Here is a 23,748-nt window from a genome sequence, read left to right on the forward strand (position 1 = left end):
CCTCATGGCAAAACTTCAAAAAAAAAAAAAAAAAAGAGACAGAGACAGATAGCATGAGAGAAATGAGGTGAGAGCAAGGAAGGTGAAAAGAGATAGGATATGAATGGGGATGGTAAACCCCCTACTCCAACCAGACCAATGGAAAGAACAAATGAAATGGAAACAGGTGGGAATAATCTCTCTTTTTACCATCTTCATCCATAGAGAAGTGTCGGATGATAACTGGGGTGGTGTAGGCTGGTGGGATCACCGGCACATTTGAGGGCGTTGCATAACCACAGGGCACTGGCACGGAATACCCAGAGGGCAATCCAGGGCTACTGGGTACATCTTGAATGTCTCTTTCACTCTCATTGGCTGAGGGAGAAGAGGGAGGGCCGCTCTGCTCTGACAGCAGCTGCTGCTGGATAGGGCCGATGTCAATCACAGAGTAGGGCCTGACTTTGAGCTTGGAGTTGGATGCAGAGGTGGGAACCACACCAGCACCTCTGTTCACTATTGATCAGAAAGTACAGTGACTTATCAGGAAAGTCTGAGACTGTAAGTCTTCTAGGAAAGTGAAAAATACATTTCCATTGGAAAATACACAGAAATCTCCGTTTCTGCAGCTATTCTAGTGAATAATCATTGTTGATTCATATTATCTTATGTGGGAGGGATTCCTGATACAAATACCTACATTAACCATTTAGAGAGAAAGAGAAAGACTGAAGGAGAGAAAGAGAAAGACTGAAGGAGAGAAAGAGACAGATGTAACCTCAGAAACCATGCAAGAATGAAAAAAAAGCAATTGGATGCAGTGGGCTGCCACCAAAATGGCTGTAGATTGGATTTCCAGTCAGTTATACACAAAGCCGTTGTAGTGGGGCAGACTGATAACTGTACACAGCACAAAAAATGAATTGTGATGGTTTCATGCTCACGAAAGGAAGTGGTTAATTGCACAAAACTCAGTATAGTCACCACAAACCATCACAACAAAATACCATAGAACAGGGGTTTTCAACATTTTTAATAGCAAGGACGTCTAAATATGATGGTCCCACGAGAGACCCCCTTCATGTGTGAGAAAAATATTATGTGTAATATTGTACAGAAAACAAAACAAAATGTAATTAAATTTCCAAAATTAATTGCAGTCAATAAAATCATAAAAAACATTACATGGCAAATATATACTTTGTTTATTAAGTTGAAGCATATCTGAGATTAAGACTTAAAAAAAATAAATAAATAAAGTGCGGTCAATAGAATAATCATAATCTTGTGATTTCTAAAGCTGAATTAACTAATTAATTTTAAAATAAATTTCATAGATAAAATAATTCATCTTTCATATCTGCTGTAAACTTACTGTCCTGCTCGCTGTCAACAGCAGCTCCTGTAGCGCCCTCTGGTGGTAGAGGAGGGTTTCTGTCCTGGCGTTCTACTACATTGTGACAAAGTTCTATAGGAGGAGGGGGTAGATCACACTGTGGGAAGGGTGCAAGAGCCAAAGGGCTGTTATTAGTGGGGCAGTCCTGAGGTGGAGGGGGCAGATCAGCCTCTGCGGTGAGTAAGTTCTCTGGGTTTGGACTTGTTCCATTGATGGGTGCGTCCCCGGCTGTTGATGAGCAGGGTGGAGGCACAGAGATTCCCTCAGGTTCAGGGGGTGGCCGATCCACCTCTGGGGCTTCATCACCACTGTCGTCAAACTCAAACCTCTCACCTTCATCTTCATCATCCAACACTAAAGAGAGAGAAAGAGATGTTTTTACTGATGTTGAGTATGGTACAAACTATAAATTAGAAATGGATCAAGATAGTCTGTGAATTGAGTATTTTGTGGTTGAGGTTTGTTCCCGCCTTCCTCTCTGCCCACCCAAGGTTCACGAAGACACATGTTCAGATTTTTAAGAGCAAATTCTAATTTTAGGGTATGTACAAGAACCCTCTTCTCAAACTGCCTTTCAGAGTTACACATGGCACAAAGTTGTAAGGAAACAGTGAAGCAAAATCAAACACTAAAACTGGGGTACAGGAAGCACACATATGCTGAAAGGAAACAGGGTCAAAAAAACCCACTGCTTTTTTTTTTCACAGGGCTGAAGTGCTAAAATGGAAGCATGTCTACTGGGACCAGAGAACAAAAGAACAGAGATCAATCTGTCAATCTGATCAATCTGAGATCAATGTCAGAGAAAAATAACTAAAATTCAAATACATTGATCAAATAGTTCACTCATGTGGTTTGGTTTGTACAGAGTGGCATTACAAAACAGGCTGCTTACACTACATTTAAAGGAACAGTTTACCAAAAAAAAAGAAAGAAAGAAAGAAAAAAATATTCTGTCATAATTTACTCACTCTCATGTTGTTCCAATCCTGTATGATTTACCTTCTTTTGTGGAATGACTTAAAGGAGACATATTATGCCCCTTTTTACAATATGTAATATAAGTCTCTGGTGTCCCCAGAATGTGTGTGAAGTTTAATCTCAAAATACTCCACAGATCATTTATTATATCATTTTGAAAATGCCTATTTTGACTGGAAGCAGAAACACGCTGTTTTTCGGGCCTATCTCTTTAAATGCAAATGAGCTGCTGCTCCCCGCCCCCTTTTCCAGAACAGCGCTATGCCATTACAGCTCGGACCTGCTAAAAACATCTGTTATGGTTCTGATTATCATGTTTATCGGGCTGAAATCATGCGTTTTAAACCATATGAGTTTAAACTTCTTATATATGGTTTTCTGAGGGCACACATCCGAAGCACACGGACAGAAAGCGGCCACCACAGTTCTCATACACACAAGTTTACGTTAAAAACACACAAGTTACAAAAACAGTCGGCTATGTCTGTGAAGGTAAACTGCTGGGAAATAAATCGCATGTTTATTTTAGCTCTAAATAGTGTTCTGTGCTCGTCTGTGCAGACAAAGGCAGAACAGTTAGTATGTTTTGCTCAAACTTTGGCCATGGCATTAGAGCTAATTCACCGTTGTCGCTTGCGAAAACACAATGACAGCGCCATGGGTGGAAGCTTACAGATTAAGGGGCGGTAATATTACAATGAGATCCCTTTGCAATCTCACCAAGGGAGCGAAATCAGACATGCTCGTTTTCTTAGACGCTTGCAGAAAAAGGCTTACCAAAACAATGTTACTGGGTTTATTTTATTCACGTTTCCTTGATTGGTAGATGCACCAGGGACCTGATTATAGCACTTAAAACCTGGAAAAGTCCGATTTTCATGATATGTCACCTTTAAATTACGGTGTTTTATTCACACAGCTATTGATTTGGTTGTTGTATTAACTAGTTTTATGATACTTTCATGGAGCTTTTGTTCCCTTTTTAAGCTTGAAAACGTCACAAAGCATCAACAAAAAATAAATAAATTGGAAAACCACTGTAATTCTTTAAAATATCTTTAAAATTCTTTAAGGAACGTTTTGTCTGAGTTTGTCTCTTTCCATCTGTATTTAATGATCCTGCATCAGCAAAAAACTGGAAAAAACGAATGCCATCTTTACAGTATGGATGAAAGATATCCAAGAATGGAGGGCAGAGGAATAAGAGAAGAGACAGGGAGGGAGCCCTTGATGGTGTGAGGCCATTATGAAGCAAACACTTGGCAGTTCATGGATTATCTTGACCCAGTGACTCACTCTTTAGAAATGTGAGTAATGTGAGAGTTGTTTTCCTCCATTCAGCTCTGGATCCCACTGTCCAATCGCAGCCTCCCTCACAGGGCTGAAATGCACACAGTGGCCATTATACTACACTACAGTAATTAAGCCTGTTACTGTTTTACAGACCGTTTATTTACAAAACAAGACTGTATATGCAGACATGAACATCTCTAAATCACTGAAATTCATTACATGGAGTCTTAAATAATGTTTGTTTTCCTCTCACAGGGATAATGAGAGGAGTGGTAAAACTGAAAGACTCTGGACCTCTGCCCAGGAAACCATGTTTCCGCTGACGGAAACAGTTATCTCTTAAAGTCGATAAATCCACCATGGTCCACTGGTACGAGTTTTTGCTCAGTGGAATAGCAGAGATTCCAAACATAGTGAAAGTCCTCCCACTTCAGACAGAGTCCAAAATCAACCCTGTTAGACCAATTTCCTCTGCTGACTTCCATAAGTATAGAAGTTCTCATTTTAAGGCAATTAAAGCCAGGTGCACACGTCTTGGTCTTTGACCACAAATTTTGGGGAAGTTTTTAAATGTAAAATAAACCCCCACTGCTGGGCTTTTTTCTTCTTCTTTCTTAAAAAAAAACAAAAAAACAATAATACTTTTATTCATCAAGGCCACATTCATTGACCAAAATCGACAATAAAAGACATTTATATATAAAAAAAATAAATGAATAAATGTTGTTCTATTTAACTTTCCATTTACCAAAGAATCCACAAAAACTATTAAGCCGGACAACTGCTTTCAACAGTGACAATAAGAAGAAACGCTTTATGAGCCCCAAATCAGCATATTAGAATGATTTCTGAAGAAAATTCAGATTTGCCATCACAGCAATAAATGACATATTAAAATACATTAAAATAGAAAACAGTTATTTTAAATTGTAATAATATTTTATAATAGTACGGTTTTTACTGTATTTTTGATCAAATAAACTTAGCCGTGGTGAGCTTCTTTCAAGAACACATAAAAAATATTTTGATCGGTAGTGTATGTTATATATATATATACAGTACTGCTTGAAAGTTTGTGAACCCTTTAGAATTGTCTATATTTCTGCATAAATAGAACCCAAAAAATCATCAGATTTTCATGCAAGTCCTGGAAGTTGACAAAGAGAATCCAATCAAACACATGAGATGAAAATATATACTTTGTCATTTATTTATTCAGGAAAATGATCCAATATTACATAACTGCAAGCGGCAAAAGGATGTGAATCTCTAGGATTAGCTGTTAATTTGAAGGTGAAATTAGAGTCCATCTATTCAGAGGTGTTTATTCAGTGAGATGACTATCAGGTGCCAGTGTATTCCCCGTTTTATTTAAAGAACAGGGATCTATCAAAGTTTGGTCATGTTTGTGGAAGTGTATCATGGCACAAACAAATGAGATCTCTGAGGACCTCAGAAAAAGAGTTGGTGTTGCTCATCAGGCTGGAAAAGGTTTCAAAGCCATCTCTAAAGAGTTTTGACTCCACAAATCCACAGTCAGACAGATTGTGTACAAATGGAGGACCACTGTTACCCTCCCCACGAATGGTCCACCAACAACGAACACTCTAAAAGCAAGACTTGTAAAAGTTTCAAAGGACTGGAGGCTAACTTCTAAGCAGCTAAAGGCCTTTCTCCCATTGGCTAATGTTAATGAGTCCACCATCAGGAGAACACTGAACAACCATGGTGTGCATGGCAGAGTCGCACAAGCCAGAGGACTATTGGAGAAATGTTTTGTGGATGGATGAGACCAAAATAGAACATTTTGGTTTAAATGAGCAGGGTTATGTTTGGTGAAAGAAAACACTGCATTTCCAGCATAAGAACCTTATCCCATCTGTGAAACATGGTGGTGGTAGTATCATGGCTTGGGCCTGTTTTGCTGCATCTGGTCCAGGACGGCTTGCCATCATTGATGGAACAATGAATTCTGAATTGTACCAGCAAATTCCGGACCTTAATCCAATTGGAATTTTGTGGAAGGACCTGAAGCAAGCAGTTCATAGGAGGAAACCCAACAACATCACAGAGTTGAAGGGGTTCTGTACTGAGGAATGGGCTAAAATTCCTACAAGTTGTTGTGCAGGACTGGTCAGCATATATATATAAGATGCATGAAGTGTTTGAATATCTAGTTAAATTCTACACAATATCCTAAAACAAAAAACTAAACAAAAAAATCTGAAGATGAACACTGGCTTGTAGCAAAGATCTCACTGGGCTCATATCATACAATCTGACAAGCAACGATTTTAAAGGATAAAAAACAGTCGAGTGTGAACCCATGTTAAAGTAGTTTGGTTTACCACTGTTACTTGTTGACAGATGGGATGTCATCTTTATTCATTGTGAGCTGGCAGGAGCGGCGTCCCTGCATGCCTTACAGCTACAGTCGGCATACAAACAAAAAGAATCTCCATGTAGCCATCAACATGACATTCAGCATTGTGAATGAACAGTTTACAATGAAACAAACAGGAAAATCTGACTCTGTGTTAAAACGGCATCAAAGCTTAAACGGGAGGTCAAACTATGGCCTCAAGAATCACTCATTACAGTGAGACACTGAGCATCAGGTATGGGAGTACAGGGCAGAACAAGTATGCAGAGCTCCACTTGGCCACATCCTTAAATCCTTGAGAATAAATGTCAAAGGTTAAGAGTTCAGGAAAGGTGGAAGGGCTTCAGATGAGTTAGCTTTCTTCACTTAACTGTGTGATGGGAAAAAACACTAGTCTAAAGAAAGTCACTGAGGCATGAACAGAGAGAGATTTGAAAGTGGCTTTATCAGCTCTCTATGTTAATGAATGGAGTAAGACGGAGATAAAGCACGAGAGAGTCTCAATATCTTTGCGAAGATGACTGACGGTGAATATTTATGCAGTAAAAGCTTTAAAATAATGTGGAAAGTGTGCAGTTTTAGTTTAAACTTTAACATCAGCTGATCAACTCAAATGGGTCTCATTCCTTACAATTGCTGATCCTTGATTAGCTGTTTTTGGCAAAGATCTCAGAGCTACAGGCAGTGTAAAATCATAAAGTGAATACCAATTTGCTGACTAAAGAACCTTTAATGAAAATGTTGTTTCAAATTGCTATACTGAATAGCGGTCTACCAATATAACAAGTTTTTGTCATTTTAGCATTTTAATTGATTGGCATTGGCCGATAATTGTCAGACTGTAATTTTGTCAGTGCTTAGAACACTAGTGCCTGAGGACAGATGCATAAGACCTCCATTCTCCATCTTCATTAGCTTATAGCCTTTAACAGTTCTGCCTAATAAATTATTAGACAAAACTGTTTTAAAAAAGAAATTAAACCGAATATGAGAAAGTATTATAACGTTTACCTTTCTTTTAATACTTTCTTATATACATTAGGATTTAGCAAATACAAATTTATAGAATTTAAAGAAGTCTTTAAAGATCCAATAACTATTTAATTAATTAATTGGTTCCTTTTCATTCATTAATTAATTGTCATTGCCAAGTCAATATAAATGAATTGAACTGAATTCAAAGTTTGAAATCGAACTTCATTGCACCAATATGTGTAGGCTATTGTACAATGAAAATGATGCCATAGAACCATCCAGCATACAAGCCGTGAAAAGGTCCATATAAAGACTGGTCTGGAACCACATGAGGGCGTAAATGTCAGCAGAATTTTCACTTTTGGGTGAACTATCCCTTTAATTATAGCACTACTTTAATCAGTGAAACTAATCTTCTCTCTCATCTGTCCTTCTCTCTGCATCAAGACAGAGCCTCTGTTTTCGGGCTGCTTTTTCACCTCCTCTGCATTCGTTCTGGCATTCCTCCACTCTTCAACCCACACGCTCCTTAGTGGCTGAGCAATGGAATGTGTTTACACTGTTCATTCTCTTCTCTCTATCCTTCAGGCTCCTATAAGCATGATTTTCCAGTGCATTCAACACAAATATGACCATGATACTGGTCAGTAAAACTTTTGTTGCTTTTAAATGCTTTAAAAATGAACAGTTTCATTTGTGCCAGAATTTCTGAACCTATATCTGCATTTACATACTGTCCGCTTGTCAATGTAAAAACAGTGTGTGTGTGTGTGTGCTGAGAGCTGTGAGAGAACAGAGCTGCTTACGGTCAGGTGGAGGAGGGGGGAAATCCTCCATGTCCATGCTGAACATACGCTCTTCTGAGACACACACTGATGATCAGGGAAAGATCCTTGACCAACTCTTACAAACCTACAGGAGCAGAGAGACAGCGGTTAGCCACAGAGACAGAGTTCACCCACACAAACACTCACAAGAATGACCTCACAGCTAAAGCAACAGTTCATCCAAAAATACAATTATTCCATCATTTATTCATCCTCGTGTTGTTAAAAACCCATAAGATGTTATATTTTCCAGGGAAAACAAAAGTTGATATTTTTTAAAATAATTGTTAAACAGCTCTTTCCATTCAATGGTAGTTCATATTGATGATCAGGGCCCAACAAGCTCCAAAAGGACCATTAAAGTCGTACATATTATTATTGTGTGCATATTTAAATTTATGTAAACATTTGGAGACAATATCATCACAAAAACATAGCACTTCAAAGAGATAAGGAGAGCAAGCATGTTAATATATACTACATTTATATTTTCTAGAAAGGCAAAAATCATTGTCCTCGACACACAGTCATGGGGGTTTGCAAGAGTCCTCTCTATGACATCATTTCCTGTTTTATGTTTTCTGCTTGTTTCTGTATGTTTGTTGCACCACAAGCTTTTGTAAATTTTAATAGAAAGTAGAAGCAGTATTGTAAAACTATTATTCTTCTATGAAATAATAAAAGATTGTGCCAAACTAGTTAAAGTCATCATGAAATATCAATTCACCCTGTCTATTTTGTAAATGCATGTTGTTTATCTTAGTTCTTTTTTTGACCTTGTAATTTTTAAATCAAAATATCCTAACTTAATCTTCTAGTGAAATTGACTTCTCTCTAGTGAAATATGCCAGACTTCTCCAATCATTTCATGTGCCTCTCTTACAATCAACTGCAAGTTTGTATTCATTTTCATGTGCAACGCCCACATCTCAAAATCCAATTAACAACCAATGCACAAAACCAAGTCCCCATCCCAACATGTTTTTCTTTTTCCAATAATCCAAAAAACTCATTGACACAGAAGTAACGGGTCGACCAGTGGTGCCAGTTAAGGGCAAATCACCTCAACCTCGTCACAATTCACCAACCCATCACATCTGTGCTGATTTACCTCAGTCATATTCAACCCTGATGACTCTCATTATCTTGCCTCTGTTTGCTCATTTGCACTGATATGATTTGAGTTATTGCAGGAAAGTACTCAACCAGAAAATACTGGGCTAAAAATTCCTCACCACCCTTTCAGCAAGCTACAGTGTGTCAAAGTCAGATATGTAATCAAGTGTCACGTGATACAGTGGAGTGGCAGCTCATCACTGTTGGCCCACTTATTACATCCAAACTGCAAACGCATGTTCATGCACAGACATGAGTGACCCCCCTCCTATCTGTGACAGTGAGGGATAGAAAAAACTTTTATCTCTTTCTGTATCTCTTTCTCTCTCACACACACACACACACACACACACACACACACAGACACAGACACAGACACACACAGACACACAGACACACAGACACAACAGTGTTTTCCTCTGAACTGTGTTTCCAGATGAGGGTCAGTGGAACAGTGAAGTCATTCTGTGGAACAGAGGGGTTTCTCATGAGGCTGCTGTGTGCAAGACCCTCAGGGTCAGCAAGAGACGAGGCGGACTGACTGACGCACGACTGTATTATCACAGACAATAAGATCCTGGCACAGACACGCAAGCTGTTCTCCCACTATCACAGCACTTAGTACATTCTACACACGACGACTCATGAGTCAAACATGAAAGGAAGAAAATCTGTTTTGCTGACGGCCGCTTGAAACATTTGGAATGACACAGCAAAACAATAAGTGACTGCCTACTGTTTTAACAGCACTGGTTCCACAAAAAGATTAAGTAGCACAACTGTTTCCAACACTGATAATGATAAATGTTTCTTGAGCACCAAATCAGCATATTACAAAGATTTCTGAATCTTTGTCTCATGTGACAGTGAAGACCGGAGTAAGAGCCCGGTCTCATGAAAATGCGTATAAATAGTACGTCAAATAAAAACGAAAACTCGTGGTATTGATACGCAAAAATGGACTTTGGCGTGCATATGATACGCATGTGTTTGGCGTGCATATAATACGCAGTTTTCGCGTGCATATGATAAGAAATTTGTTGGCGTGCATATGATACGCAGTTTTTGCGTACATATGATACGCATCTACCCCACAACCCTAAACCTACCCATCGCGTAGCATATACACGCCAAAGTCCATTTTTGCATATCAATACCACGAGTTTTCGTTTTTATTTGACATACTATTTATACGCACTTTCATGAGATCGGGTTGGGAGTAATGATTCTGAAAATACAGCTTTGCCATCACAGGAATAAATTACATTTTACAATATATTCAATTAGATAATGCAATATTATTTCTCAATATTACTGTTTTTTTTTTCCCCAAATAAATGCAGCCTTGTAAGCAAAAGAGACAAAGAGCATTAAAATAATCTTAATTATTCCAAACTTTTGACCATTAGTGTATATATTTCTCTATGGAGAAGATAAATGGCATTTTTTACTTCCAGAACTTGACTGTTGCATATAATGAGCTGATACTCATGACACAGTCTGTCAATGGTCTAAAAATAAGACAGGATGCTTATTTAGTCAACACACTCTTTAAAGCTTATCTTTCTCTCTCTCACCCCAGACTCCATACGTCATAATGTAGATGAGATATGAGAGAAATAAGAACAGATGTCTACCCAGCTTTGGGTGGGCAAATCAGACATGTATTCTGCTTGTTAAGTTGACATAGTTGTTGCAATCTACGAGTTTGATCATAACAAATTTGTCCCCAGAAGTCGACTATATCTGACAAAACTTCTCTTTATAGACATTTGGGGATGTCCACTTGGAAAAATGATTAATAAATAAGGAAGAAAAATCATTTTTATATTTACATTAAAATAATTATATAAATGTATGGTATGTCCCAATTTTTATAACATAAACGGGTGTGTGAAACAATTTCTGATAAACTGTGCTTTGAGGGAAAAGACCAAACACACACACACACACAAACCATCCAACAGGAAACAGAGCAATGACAGAACATGTGAAGCTTGTAATAACAACTCGCCTGTACAGAACAGAACAACACAAACATTACAGTCACATACACAGAAACATAGCACATTTGCCTTCAGAGCACCATTACAATATATCACACAAATGACAGGTAGTTAACAAGACGGAGCTTTAAATGACACGTTCCAGAGGTCTGTGGCTTTAGAAAAGGCCGCTATGGGATATAAATTAATTCCTACATGACAGTCTTCAGATTTCATTCTCTGTTCTGATGAAACAACAGACTGTAAATCCTTCAGACCACACTACCGCTGATGTGAAACAATCAACACTGAAACCGCTATTTATTACTGATGATAAGGATATTTCAAATTAAATTATATTAATTTTCATCTTCATTTTTACTGTAAATATTACCCTGAAAATCAAATGTATTATTTTTTTACGAAACACATGAGAAGATAAATTAAAAAAGTTGTTGTAGAACAGTTCTTGTGCAATATGCATGAAACATCCAGAAAGGTGGGAACAGATTTGTTAGTACTTGCGTGTGTGTGTGTGTGTCAGCATTGACCATGATGAGCTGATCAATGTTTAGTTTGAGCTTGACTTCTGGGTGTGTAATTGTACAGGCGAGGAAAAAAACCCTGCTGTCTAAATGAAGCTGCAGGGCTGCTGCTAGTCCGCAGTTTCCTGTATCAATCCAGACACGTCTGAGAGAATTAAGTCAGTTTGTTAGTGTAATATACACCGACATGCCTTATTGCGCACATTTACTTTCATTTATAAGACAAATCTATCGAATGTGTGAGACCAGACCTTCAAAATTAATTTTACAATGCCACACAATAGCAATTTATACAGTAAATAGCATTCTAAATGGCCAAAGAGGACTGTAAATAAATATTAACCAACAGCAGTAGTGATACAGAGCAAAATTTAAAGGGGAGGTCTAATGCGCTTTCATGCATTCTGACTTATTTACATTGTTAAAGAGTTGGATTCTCATACTAAATATGGTATTAAATATGGTATTTCTGTGCCAAATACACTCCTTTAGGGTTCGTATAAGCTTCAGAAAGTTTTTTTCCCGAGTATGGCCCTATATGACATCATAAAGGGCAGAATTCCTTGTATGGGCAATTCTCCCGGAAGAGCGCGTGCACACATCAACCAGAGCGCGAGCAGGATTTGTCATTTTGTTCTTAGACCATGAAATCAACAATTTCACCAAAGAAGTGTGTTTTAGGTTCTAAGGTAAAGATGACCTTGTTCAGCTTCCAAAAGAACCCAGCATTAAGGGAACAGTGGATGCAGTTTGTTCCCGGCATTTCTCTGACAAATGTTCTATAAACAAATTAAATAAAATTTAATTCAATAAAGTTTTTGTTCCTGTTTTATTTATGTCGATGTCACAGCTTGCAGATGATTGCTACGCAAAAGCGACTCTTGCTCGTGACTCTTTAGCTCCGCCCACAGCACGCCTCCAGGAGCCTTACAGTTTTCGGAGAGAAGTGTAAAGCTGTATCTGTCTTTTCTAAATCTGATAAAACAAAAAACTCCTCACAGATATGAGAAAGATGCAATAATACTCTATAGGTACACAAGATTAACATGGGATTGCCAGAAACTGTGTGTTATGTCCCATTTAAGTCACAGTTCACTGCTAATCGTCTCTTACAGTGAGCTTGGAAATGCTCAGATGGGAAATATAGGTTTTGTGAGCTGAGACCAGACTCAAAAGAATGATTTTTACAACATTTTCTTTTGTTTTACAGGAGAAAGAAAGTTATCACACAACATGAAGATGAGTAAATGACAGATTTAGATTTTTTGAGTGAATTTTAACATAAGCCATCTACTGTTTAATTAACTATTTAATGGAAGTAGAAACATTTTTTCCATATTGTGACATGTATTCAAGTTAAACTGATTAACGAGGAAAAAAAACAGGACGTGACTTGATTCAATCCATTGGTTGTTGATTGGATGGAGGCTGATCTGATTGTGAGCGAAAGAGGCGCGGAAGATCAAGTTATGATATTTTGAATGCTAAAGGTACATGTAAACATCTCACATAACACCTTATCATAAGTACTAGAATAAATGAATTAAGGTCTTTCCATTAAGTCTGAAAAGATGTTTAGGTTGCTGTTCAGGGTCAAAATTTAATTCACAGTAGACTTACAGAAGTACACTTTACAAACCACTAAATAATAACCTGGAAGAGTAAACGCCACATGCCATCCATCTATTTTCTCCTATAAAACAGCTTGAAATGTGTTAAATATGCACCTAAAGCAAACTCAATAAGAACACACACACACACAGGCAGGTCAAAGCCAGTCTAAATCCTGCTGGGTTAGACATTAAAGACAAAGGATAAGGAGACGAGAACTTAAGTTTGATGAACAGCCATGATATCCTGTTATCGGAGTGTCACCATGATAACAAAAGAACTGCAAAATAGACATGAAGGCGAAATGATGATTAGATTCACATTCATCTTAAAGGGACAGTTCACCTGAAAATGAACATTCTGTCCTTATTTGGACATTATCATGCTGTTCCAAAACAGAATGACTTCTATGGAACACAAATGAAGATATTTTTTAAAATTTCTCTATGCTTTTTTGTCCTTACAATTGTTTTGGACCCCACTGACTTTCATTGTATGGAGCAAAAAAAAATTATATTTTCTTTTGAGTTCTACTGAAGAATAAAACTCATTCAGGTTTGGAATGACAAGAGGGTGAGTAAACGACAGAATTTTCATTTTGGAGTAAACTATCCCTTTAAGAGTTTCAGGGAAGGCAAATTTGTAGTGCTTAACTGAAATAAATTTTGAGAACTAGCATCACTCCTGGCACGTTTGGCATCTCCTTGGATTCTCAGCGGATTTCAGTAATCCTTCACAGAAAACACAATCTCATTCATGGACATGGGAGCTCTAACAATTAACAAACATGGATCCCAAGTGTATTTTATGACCACAACGTTAGACAACCCAACAAAACACCATCTGGCCCAACTGTTAGCACAACAAAACAACCCAATGAATATCATGCAAACAAAGAGTTTTCTCTCTCACTTTTGTCTCTTTCTCCCACTGTGTCAAAGTCCCCCAGTCATAAATTCCATTTTCCCTGCAGATTCCTTCAGGAAAGATTTGCCACTCCACATCAAATCACACTGATATGATGTCATTCGCCCCTAAAGAGCTCTATTGTATATCAACCTCTGCCCATGTAGAGCACTAGAGAAAAACTCAAGGAAATGTTGATTGGCTGCAAAAAGAAATGCTTGCTTGGATGTGGATTGAACCAGTGAGCTTCAGGATATGTTCAGCAAGCTTGAAAAGCTTGTAATCCACAGCCTGTGGGTGGAGAAGCCCCCTGCTCCAGTGGTGTGGCTATTTGCTAAGCAAATTGCCAGCAATCTGAGCAAATCCTGTCCTCTCCTGAGCTCTGATGCAAAGTGAGTCGGACAAGCATGGAGTCAAACAATGCGGTCACACATGAGAGAGCTCTTCCACCGTATCACACACACTCATCTAGGAAAAGGCCAGAGGGCCTTGGATTCCTAAAAGCACTGCAGCTCCCGGGGAAGGAAACGATGCAGTAAAACTGAGAGGAAGTGGAAAGTTGCACTAATTAAAAAGAGCATTCCTTAAATGTTTCCAACCATTTGATCCATATTTAACTGGGAGGTATGGAGCTCAGAACTGCATGACCCACTGTCTGCATGAAAGCTTAGATCTTTAGAAATGCTCTGGGAATTATTCAGCAACCTTCTTGTCTACAGGCACAGAAGAATTTATCCTAGTACAGATTGTCAAAACTGTGAAGGACAAAAACAGTACATTTCAAGAATGAGGAGTCAAACTGTTTTCATATTGAAGGACACTACGACAAGCATCTGCAGCATTGAAAATGATTTTATTTTTTGTAATACAATAAATTGATTGTTGTAGCAGGGTTCTTTTCCATGATTTTTCAATGACTTTGTGATTACTGGATTTTTAAACATGATTTCAACCAGCAACAATGTGAACTGAGTGCACCTTTACTCAGTAAGTTTTCTGCATTTTCTGCATCTCATACAACAAACATCCATATAATGGATATCCTTGGATTCAATCCTAACAAATTTTTTGTGTGGCGTGCTTAGTTGCTCTAGCAGGTAGTTCTTGTTTGGACATTTGGACAGTCTGAGTGACTAAATGTATTATATTAAGTAGATACAGAATTTTTATTTCTGACATTTAATCAATTGCATGAAAGAGCTGGTCGTGTGATGTCAACATGTCAGCATCCACTCTCCCTTTGTAATAATTTTTATTTTTTTTCTAGAGGGCTGATAGGATTATGATTGATCTCACATGAGTGTAAATCATATTTGCCATATTTCTTAATTGTACTGTTAATTTATTTAGTTTCTTTCTAAGTTTTTAATATGTAAAAAATACTGAGTGCATAATTAAATTTAAACAAAGAGCCATTTCTAGCTGATCAAAACTGGGACGATTTATAATAAATTCCAAGATTTTAAAAGAATTAATTAATATCCTGGCCTGGAAATCCCAATTTTAAAATTCCCTAATATTTCTAGTTGTCCATGAACGCTGTACTACAAGTTTTAGATTAGATTATACCAGCTTTATGCATTAAGTGGTTACTGTGAAAGCTCGATGCTTATTAATACCGAAGTGTAAAGATTTTTAATAAAATCTGACATGACTGTGTGCTGTTGTCACTTGCCACGTAAAGCGGAATCCAGCAGGAAAAGCGCAGCCGTCCCATCAAGCACAGATGTTGAAAACTTGTAAGTTATTAAAAGAATATCATCATTGCGACAGCGCTCAGGCAATAAACTTCATAATAGGGTGCAAACTGCAACAAAGACATCAATATTATACTAAACGTGCACGCTACAAATTACAAACTTATTTCAAACACGATAGACTTTCAGTGGATTCTCAAGTGTTTGGGGATTTCATACGCATGATTTATGAACTCACCATCTTTGTGGAAGAAAATGAAGTTTAAATTCCGTCAATGGTGCCACAACACCGGTTAGGTGAATAACAGACCAAACACCAAAAACATTCTCTGCATCATTTTTTAAGGACTGTAGGCAACTTTTCCTCTGCTTTTCCCAAACGCGAGCCAACCACTCCATGGCCCCACCCTCCGCTGCAGCTTCATTGGTGGAGATTTTGTTGGCGGTCTTTAATTGGTTTCAAGACACGTCAATCAAATTCCCTGCGCTTCTCCGTGTAGATGGACACAGGCGTTCCAATATGTGTCACGTGACGTGTGAGAAGCACCTTATGCCTCTCACATCCAGAGTTCTACATCAATTTGTATAATTCTAAAATTTGCTGGAAAATCTTAATAAGTCTGTTATAATAAATAGGTTAAATAAACACCTAGATTAAATACAATATCAAAGCATTTCACATAAATACTTGTTTTCTTCAAGCCTTAATAATAAAATGAAATTTTGAAGTAGGTTGTGATTTAATGTAACAGATTCCTTTCACAAATGGCCAAAGTCTAGCAAATGATTGCAGTGTATTTGCAGCGCTGTACTGCACTCTAGTGGTCACACACAAACTCGCTGAATGCTTTCAAACTTGAACGCGTTAGTGCCGACCTGCGATTCATTTCGATTCTTGTGGGGGATCAGATTTAATTTCTGTACTTTAATAGTAATAATAAAGTCAGCAGCTGGCCAAAGAGCAGAAATTATGTCACAGCCAATCAGATTCTTTCGTGCATTTTTTGCTTTTTTTATTTGGACCACCCCACTCACGCAGGGCTAAACCATAATTTCACACAGCTTTGTGATTTTTATAAAACAAAATTATAAAATTTAACAATACATTACAGCTGCAATGTATTTTACATTTGTGTCTTGCCTTTTTGGATTGCAAGGCAAAGTATTATGAATAAATCATTAATATTAAAATTAATACAGTAAAAGAATAACATTACATGTTTATATTAAACACATAAATAGTTATATTAAATGGCTTTTGAAATGTACATAGGAAGCATTTAAATTTAACTCAAACTGAGTAATATTCAAGTATTGAATGAAAATCGATTGAGTGATGGAATAATTGGTCACACTTAAGTTAAATTATCAATTAAGTGTTTAAAAACCATAGAAACTGTAAAATATTAGTCACCCATTAAGCAATTTGTAATTTTCTGTGTTTTTTAATTAATGCTTTAAGCACTTTTTAAGATGAGTAAATATTGATCCAAAATAATAAAGTAGAAAGAAAAATAGAATTCTGACAATATATACATATAACAGTCTCACACTGAACAATAAACAAATCAAAATATACAATATATACACAAGTAAAATATTACTAAGGGGCAAAAGATCAAGAAATATAATTTATTTCTTCTTCTTTTTCTGCCACCCATCTCTGTCTTTACAGCTCGTAAAATGCACTCTTTAAACTCTTTCCAGGTCACCTCTTTCTGCATGCATGAGGTTGGTAAATGGAAAAGACTTTAGCAGGGCAATAAACATATTTCCCTGCTACACCAGGAAAGCCTGTGTGTATGTGAGGACTGTTTGAACCCTGCTTCAGGTCTATTTTACACAATCTGCACAAGCAACCAACGTGTTCAGTTTCAGGCCTTTTGCGTTTTTGCTGTCCTCTCTCCTCCACCCGTTTCTTTGTGTCCTCCAGTTCACTCTTAAAGAACTCCATTTCCATAAAGTCTTGGAGGTAAATGGAAAAGACTTTAGCAGGGCAATTAACATATTTCCCTGCTACACCAGGAAAGCCTGTGTGTATGTGAGGACTGGACCCTGCTTCAGTTCCATTTTACAAAATCTGCACAAGCAGCCAATGTGTTCAGTTTCAGGCCTTTTACGTTTGTGCTGTCCTTTCTCCTCCACCCGTTTCTTTGTGGCCTCAAGTTCACTCTTAAAGAACTCTGTTTCCATAAAGTCTTGGAATGGCATTCTGTGTTTTTTTAGTCCTTCACCACTGTAAGCATTAAAAACCTTTGTGGAACAGTAGAAGAACTCCGCATAATACCCTCCACAATTCTCTCAGTGGCCTCTTGAGTTAGGGGTGTGGTCAGAACAGGTGCGGGTGGGTTTACATCTGCAGGCTTCATTGTTACCTGGTTGTTTCACTACTCTCTGTCAGTGAGTACCAGAGTTGCTGTCTCCCAATAAGTTTCTCAGGAGTTGCGTTTAATGAAGAACTGGTGTTCAGCAGTTTGGCCAGGTGCTTGACATACTGTGAAATGTGCAGTTTTGTGGTCGAAGAGCATGCTATATGGATCAGTAGAGGAGTTGGGGACAATTACTGCACACTCCCTGAGGATGTCCTTCTTCCCATGGGGTTTATTAATCAAGTTGTCAGTGGCCTCCTTCATTGGGGATGTCCTACTACACATTCAAAAAAAAAATAAAAAATGTATGGGTATATTTGATCATTAATTGCACGACTCATATTCACATCCCTAAACCTGAAAAGTCCAGTTAAGTCGCACTTTCTGCATTAAACTGTAAACTCACAGGAAACTAAACAGTTAAAATGGGCATGACTTTGCATAGAAATGCAAGAAAACATTTTTCCAGAGAAAACAAACACGTTTCGGGGGTAAAACCTTTATTAGCGCTCCTTTTTTAATAAGAAAACCCCTTAAATACAGAAGAGCATCCACAGTAGCTTTCAAGCTTTGAATCTTGAATTTTAAGCCTATATTTAAATATATGCATTTCCCTGTGAGTAATAATTTCAATTGAAATGTGCACCCAATAACATCAATTAATATTTAAATATACAATGGATTTCCAGTCAACATACTGAAGACAACTGTGGAAACACAAGCAGTAGTTTGTTAGTTTTAAACTAATCATTTTAAATTAACCACGAAATGTAACAAGAAACAAACAAAGATAGTTTCAGGGTTAGTGACATTTCATTTTATTTCCTTCCCTCTCATTTGAGAGTAATGAATGGTGTCTGTGAGCTGTTTAAATATAATTTAGCCTGCTATACATGTATGACACAATCCTACAGTTTACAAAAACCCACAGTTCTGACTCTCACATTGTGAAAGAACAGGCTGAAAAAAGCTGAAATGCTCTTTTTTTTAAAACCACACTGAAAAAGACAAGAGCAACTAAAGCAGAGGTATTTAAGCAGGTGATGATAGCAGTTAAACTGCCCCTTTGTCACTATTACATTACAAAGAAGTTCTGTCATAAATAAATTCCTTAATATTTATACACTGCTTTTTTTCACCTGTTGCTATCAGATAATACTGCACATCCTCTTTGTATCGTCCTCAAAATACCCTGAGCTGTTACAAAGGTCAAGCATCGAACCATTTTTTTTCCTTCATTCATATCCTGTAGTAGCATTAGCTCATTAATGTGCAGATTAATTTGGTACATTAAGGTTTTGTTATATTTGCCTTAAACATGCTGTATGCCATCAATGTGAATTTTCTGTTTTGCTTTTTGACTTCTTTAAAGAATCTATAAAGTATGACAAAAAAAGAGGAAGTATTTAGTATAACACACACAAACACAGAGGAACTCTAGTTCGATATCTAGTTCTCGAGATGAAGTAATATTTTAAAATAAAACAACTTCCATTCCATCCCTTATCTCTCCCTGGCGCGCGCGCGCACACACACACACACACACACACACACACAATCCTTTCTACAGAGATTAGTCAGTCTCTGTCAGAACAAACCCTATTTATGCAGAACACAAAGAGTTTAGTCAAACATTCATAAAAACTCACAAAAAACCACCTACATCCATTGAACACCAATACACAACCTCTGTAAAAGAAAAATCCTTCGTAAAATGAAACAAAAACAAGGTCTGATGGCTTTGAGCTGAAGTTTCCAAAGCAGACTGAGTGACATTTAGTGAAATAAGAGTGTGGCTGAGTTGACAGACCATGCTCGGTCATAAAGCAGTCAGGGTTTTCTTTGTCACAAGACGAAGAATCACTGGGAATAACAAATATGAGCCTATCAGATAAAAAAAAAAGACAAGGATCTCCCAGCTTGAGAGATGCTTTGCTGCACTGACTGCCAATGTGCAAAGAGAAATGAGACTCAAACAGCCACTCCTGAAACACCCAAACGCACATAAAAGGCTTTTAAGGACACCCAACTCAACTCAGACAGGAAGCTGAAAGCAAGTTGCATAAAACGGATCTCATGATTTTTGCAGGCTCAAAGTCGTCTTCCTGAGACATGCATCAGACTTCTACTCGTATACTGTATAGATAGAACTACTTGAAGAGATAGTTCACCTAAAATGAAAATTCTGCTATCATTTACTCACCCTCATGTCATTCCAAACCTGAATGACATTCATTCTTCAGTAAAACACAATAGATAATATAAAAAAAAAAAAAAGTATTTTAAAAGAATCTTTTGGTCCATATAATGAAAGTCATGAGATGTTGTTTTGGACCCCATTGATATTCAGTTTATGGACAAAAACAGTTCCACAGATGAAAGTTGGTCATTCAAGTTCAGAACAACATGAGGGTGAGTAAATGACGATACGATTTTCATTTTTGGGTGAACGAATCCTTTAAATACAGCAAGTAGTAGTAGTTAGTGCTAAACTTAAAGCTCTTAAACAAACCTTCAAATAATACTAAAAACCCAACTTTGTATAGCAGACTGTATCTTCTCTAGACTGTATTTCCCATAAAACCTTGATGTTAGTGTTAATCAGCTGGCATGGGGCTTGTGTCGAGCTTGGTCTCGGATTGGTCCGTTCTCTGCTGCAGGTTTGTTGTCAAAGTTCCAGTCCACGGGATTGAGAAGCTGCAGGGTTTTCTTATGCGTCCAAATGGGGTTGAGGAAGAAGGTGAGCAGGAAGAGGCCTGTGAAGAACAGCAGTCTCTGAACCAATGGGATGTGAGTGTTCATCTCCTCCCAATGATTCCAACTCACCCACCACATGTAGTAGGTCAGAACCATCCGGCAGTGGAACATGTGGATCATCATCCATTGGTTAGCTTTCCAGAACAGTGTCTTAGACCAGCCCACCTTAGAAAAGAAGTAGAGTTAAAACCAAGTTCAAAACAGGGTTTTATTCATTCAAATGTAGTTGATTCACAATTAGCTACACAGAGGGAACCTGAATATCAATTTCAACTGTATACTGACAGATTTTTGAACTCTGATCTCTGAAATCTAAAGCAAATAAACAGAATAATTCAAACTGTTGCTCCATCATGACAAGAGTTGACCTGAAAAAGAAAACTGACAGATAATTTATCGCTAACGCCTGCTATATTTACATAAAAAAATGGAAAAGCAGTGCAGTGGAATGCAGAAACACATTCTGTGTGAATGTCTTTTAAGGGGTTATTCCCACAGAACGTGTTTGTTTTTTGCATTTAAAAACAAGAAGCAGGGCAGTGGAATAAAAATCTCAAGGTTTAGAGAACTTCTTTTTTAGAAGTTGAACTTTAATTTAAAAAGGTTGAAACTTTGTGAAAAAGTTCCTCTTTCTAAGAACAGTGAACAAATATAGCATAACTATAAAAGAGTTCTCAGCTTTAAAACATGATAAACTGTTGAACTGAGAAAGAAAACATGTTTTTGCCATGGCAAAATAAAAGTGAAACTGGCCGGCAGATGAGAAATCAAAGGCGTTTCAGAAGCTCACTAGACAAACTGTTTATTTGCAGCTTTGACTACAAAGTTTTTTCCTGTATATCATTTATTAACAAACTGCACTAAATCATACTAACAAACTGAGTTGTCAAGTAAAAAGTTTTCCTTTGACCTTTGCGTCTCACCTTAAGCAGCATCCAGGAGATGCAGGTGAAAGGTGTGCTCATCTCTAGCAGCAAAGTCACCATAGGGAGGAAATGACCCAGCCAGTTCCACACAACTGCCCCGGCGAACCCCGCGAGGGCAAAGAAGTGATGCACAGCTAACGGCAGGTCGAAGGACCGGAATGCCACATTGGACGCATGAAGGGCCACATTTTCAAACAGGAAGAATCCCGTAGCGGTCAGCACGTTGAACCAGGACCAGTCCTCCTGCCCGAGAATCTTATCAGAGTAGATGGCAGAGTCCTCCATGAGCGCCCGAAGCCCTGCCACCGTGCTCTGGATGCCAAACACAGCCCGTGTCGCAGCCAAATCCCAGAAGACCTTGAAGGAAAGATAAAGATAGTAATGTTAGTAAAATTATCAACGCAACTCCAGTTCATCAATTAACGTGTTTATAATAAATTCTTCAAGACATTTTTAACTTCAAGCCATTGCTTTCTCCAGTGAAAATGCCATCTTGTCTGATTTAGGAGAGAAATAAACAGATCAAACACCATTTACAAGTGAAAACTGTCCAAAAGAGTTCTAAATAAATATGTCCGTGGATTCGGATGAGAAATGACAACAGGGGATAGACTTTTTCACTGGATGAAGCATTATAAGGATTATGGACATTTATAGTTGAAACACCTGAATGACGGATTTGTTTTTTTGTACAAACATGCAGCTTTTTGCTTCTGAAGACATTAATAGACAGACTAGAGTCGTTTGGATTACTGCTCTGTTGAAAAAACAAAATTATCTACATCTTGAATGGCCAAAGGATGATTGAATTTTCAGCAAATTTTCATTTTTGGATGAACAAATTATTTTTTTTTTTCAATTTAAAAACAAGCAAACAATCAACCATATTAATGGCCACCTTTTCTTTGGCTGACAGTGAGCGGTAGGTGTGAAACAGCAGGCTAGATAGGATGTGAGAGAGGAGGAAGATAAAGGTGTAGAAGATGAAGCCCAGACTGATGATTTTCAGGTGAAAGTCCTGGGAGTAGTCCATGCTGAAGTTGTGACCCGAGGACAGTATTAAATTATCTGGCTGGGAGGACATTGCTCAGATCTCCGAACGAATGTCAAGACTGCAGTGTCCTTTGGTAATGCGCCACACAGTCAGTTCCAATGAAACCAATTACCAGTCTAGAACAAGAGAGACACTCATTATATTATACAGAAACACCCTCTGGCCCATTTGTCTGCATTAATCACTGAGAAAATACTCTGCCCTTTATTACAGTATTAAACATGAAACCAATTACCAGTCTAGAACAAGAGAGACACTCATTATATTACAGAAACACCCTCTGGCCCATTTGTCTGCATTAATCACTGAGAAAATACTCTGCCCTTTATTACAGTATTAAAACAAAATTCTGACCTTAAACAACATAAGAAGAAGTAAAAAGAAACTGGAATCTAAATCATATAATTTATATACTCAGTCAGATGTATGCTTCTTACTTCTCATTTACTAGTACTATAATTTCTACGTTACAAGTTTCTGTTTGTTGTCATTGTTCTTACCTCTTGTAGACGAAATAACGTCCACGAAGCACATTCCTAATTCTTTTCTGCGTATTAAAGACCTCAACTATTAATTATGTCTTTTGATGTGAGCTCGACAATAACATAGCTCACATTCCTTCAGCGGGTGCGAACAACTGCACACAGTTACAACTAACCCTTCAGAGACCGGGAGACGTCACGTGACCTCATCCAATCACATGATCAGGCTAATTTATAAACGCTACTCTGTTGCCCCCTGCTGGCAAAAAGGATGTAGAATTTTGAAGGGATAGCAGCAAATGTAATTTTTATAATATATTTTATTTTCAAGTATGATTTTAGGCTACCTATACACATATATATATATATTTTTTTACCCAGAAACATTGAATTAATAATCAATGTTCCAGTTGTACTTACAGAAACGTTTCATTTTGATTTCATTATAAATAGACTTTGCATTTAA

General features: G+C 37.6%; 2 protein-coding genes across 7 annotated transcripts in view; both read right to left on the minus strand.

Annotated features, from left to right (window-relative positions):
• Positions 1-16,079, minus strand: part of LOC107654877 (rho guanine nucleotide exchange factor 10-like) — a 44,637-nt gene extending 28,558 nt beyond the window's left edge. For 4 of the 5 annotated variants that reach the window (XM_016442179.1, XM_016442178.1, XM_016442177.1 and 1 more), the window contains exons 1-4: positions 15,933-16,079; positions 7,814-7,919; positions 1,355-1,729; positions 190-495 (exon numbers count right to left, since the gene is read on the minus strand). In XM_016442179.1, coding sequence (XP_016297665.1) covers positions 190-495; positions 1,355-1,729; positions 7,814-7,859 — 727 coding nt within the window. In that variant the 5' untranslated portion in view covers positions 7,860-7,919; positions 15,933-16,079. The remainder of the gene's footprint in view (positions 1-189; positions 496-1,354; positions 1,730-7,813; positions 7,920-15,932) is intronic. The other variant, XM_016442180.1, reaches the window with a different exon arrangement.
• Positions 16,080-20,435: 4,356 nt separating this feature from the next.
• Positions 20,436-23,493, minus strand: LOC107654830 (protein CLN8-like). Of its 2 annotated transcripts, XM_016442082.1 has the most exons (5): positions 23,301-23,493; positions 22,645-22,916; positions 21,744-22,103; positions 20,890-20,985; positions 20,436-20,819 (listed from the first exon to the last, which is right to left on the minus strand). In XM_016442082.1, the coding sequence occupies exons 2-5, from the start codon at positions 22,828-22,830 to the stop codon at positions 20,661-20,663; spliced, it is 801 nt and encodes a 266-aa protein (XP_016297568.1). In that variant the 5' UTR covers positions 22,831-22,916; positions 23,301-23,493; the 3' UTR covers positions 20,436-20,660. The 2 variants fall into 2 exon arrangements, with proteins under 2 accessions (XP_016297568.1, XP_016297567.1); XM_016442081.1 differs by having other exon boundaries at positions 20,436-20,985; positions 23,301-23,492.
• Between the last annotated feature and the right edge of the window lie 255 nt (positions 23,494-23,748).

This window comes from Sinocyclocheilus anshuiensis, unplaced genomic scaffold, assembly GCF_001515605.1.
Source record: "Sinocyclocheilus anshuiensis isolate Anshui unplaced genomic scaffold, SAMN03320099.WGS_v1.1 scaffold335, whole genome shotgun sequence".
Taxonomy (NCBI): domain Eukaryota; kingdom Metazoa; phylum Chordata; class Actinopteri; order Cypriniformes; family Cyprinidae; genus Sinocyclocheilus; species Sinocyclocheilus anshuiensis.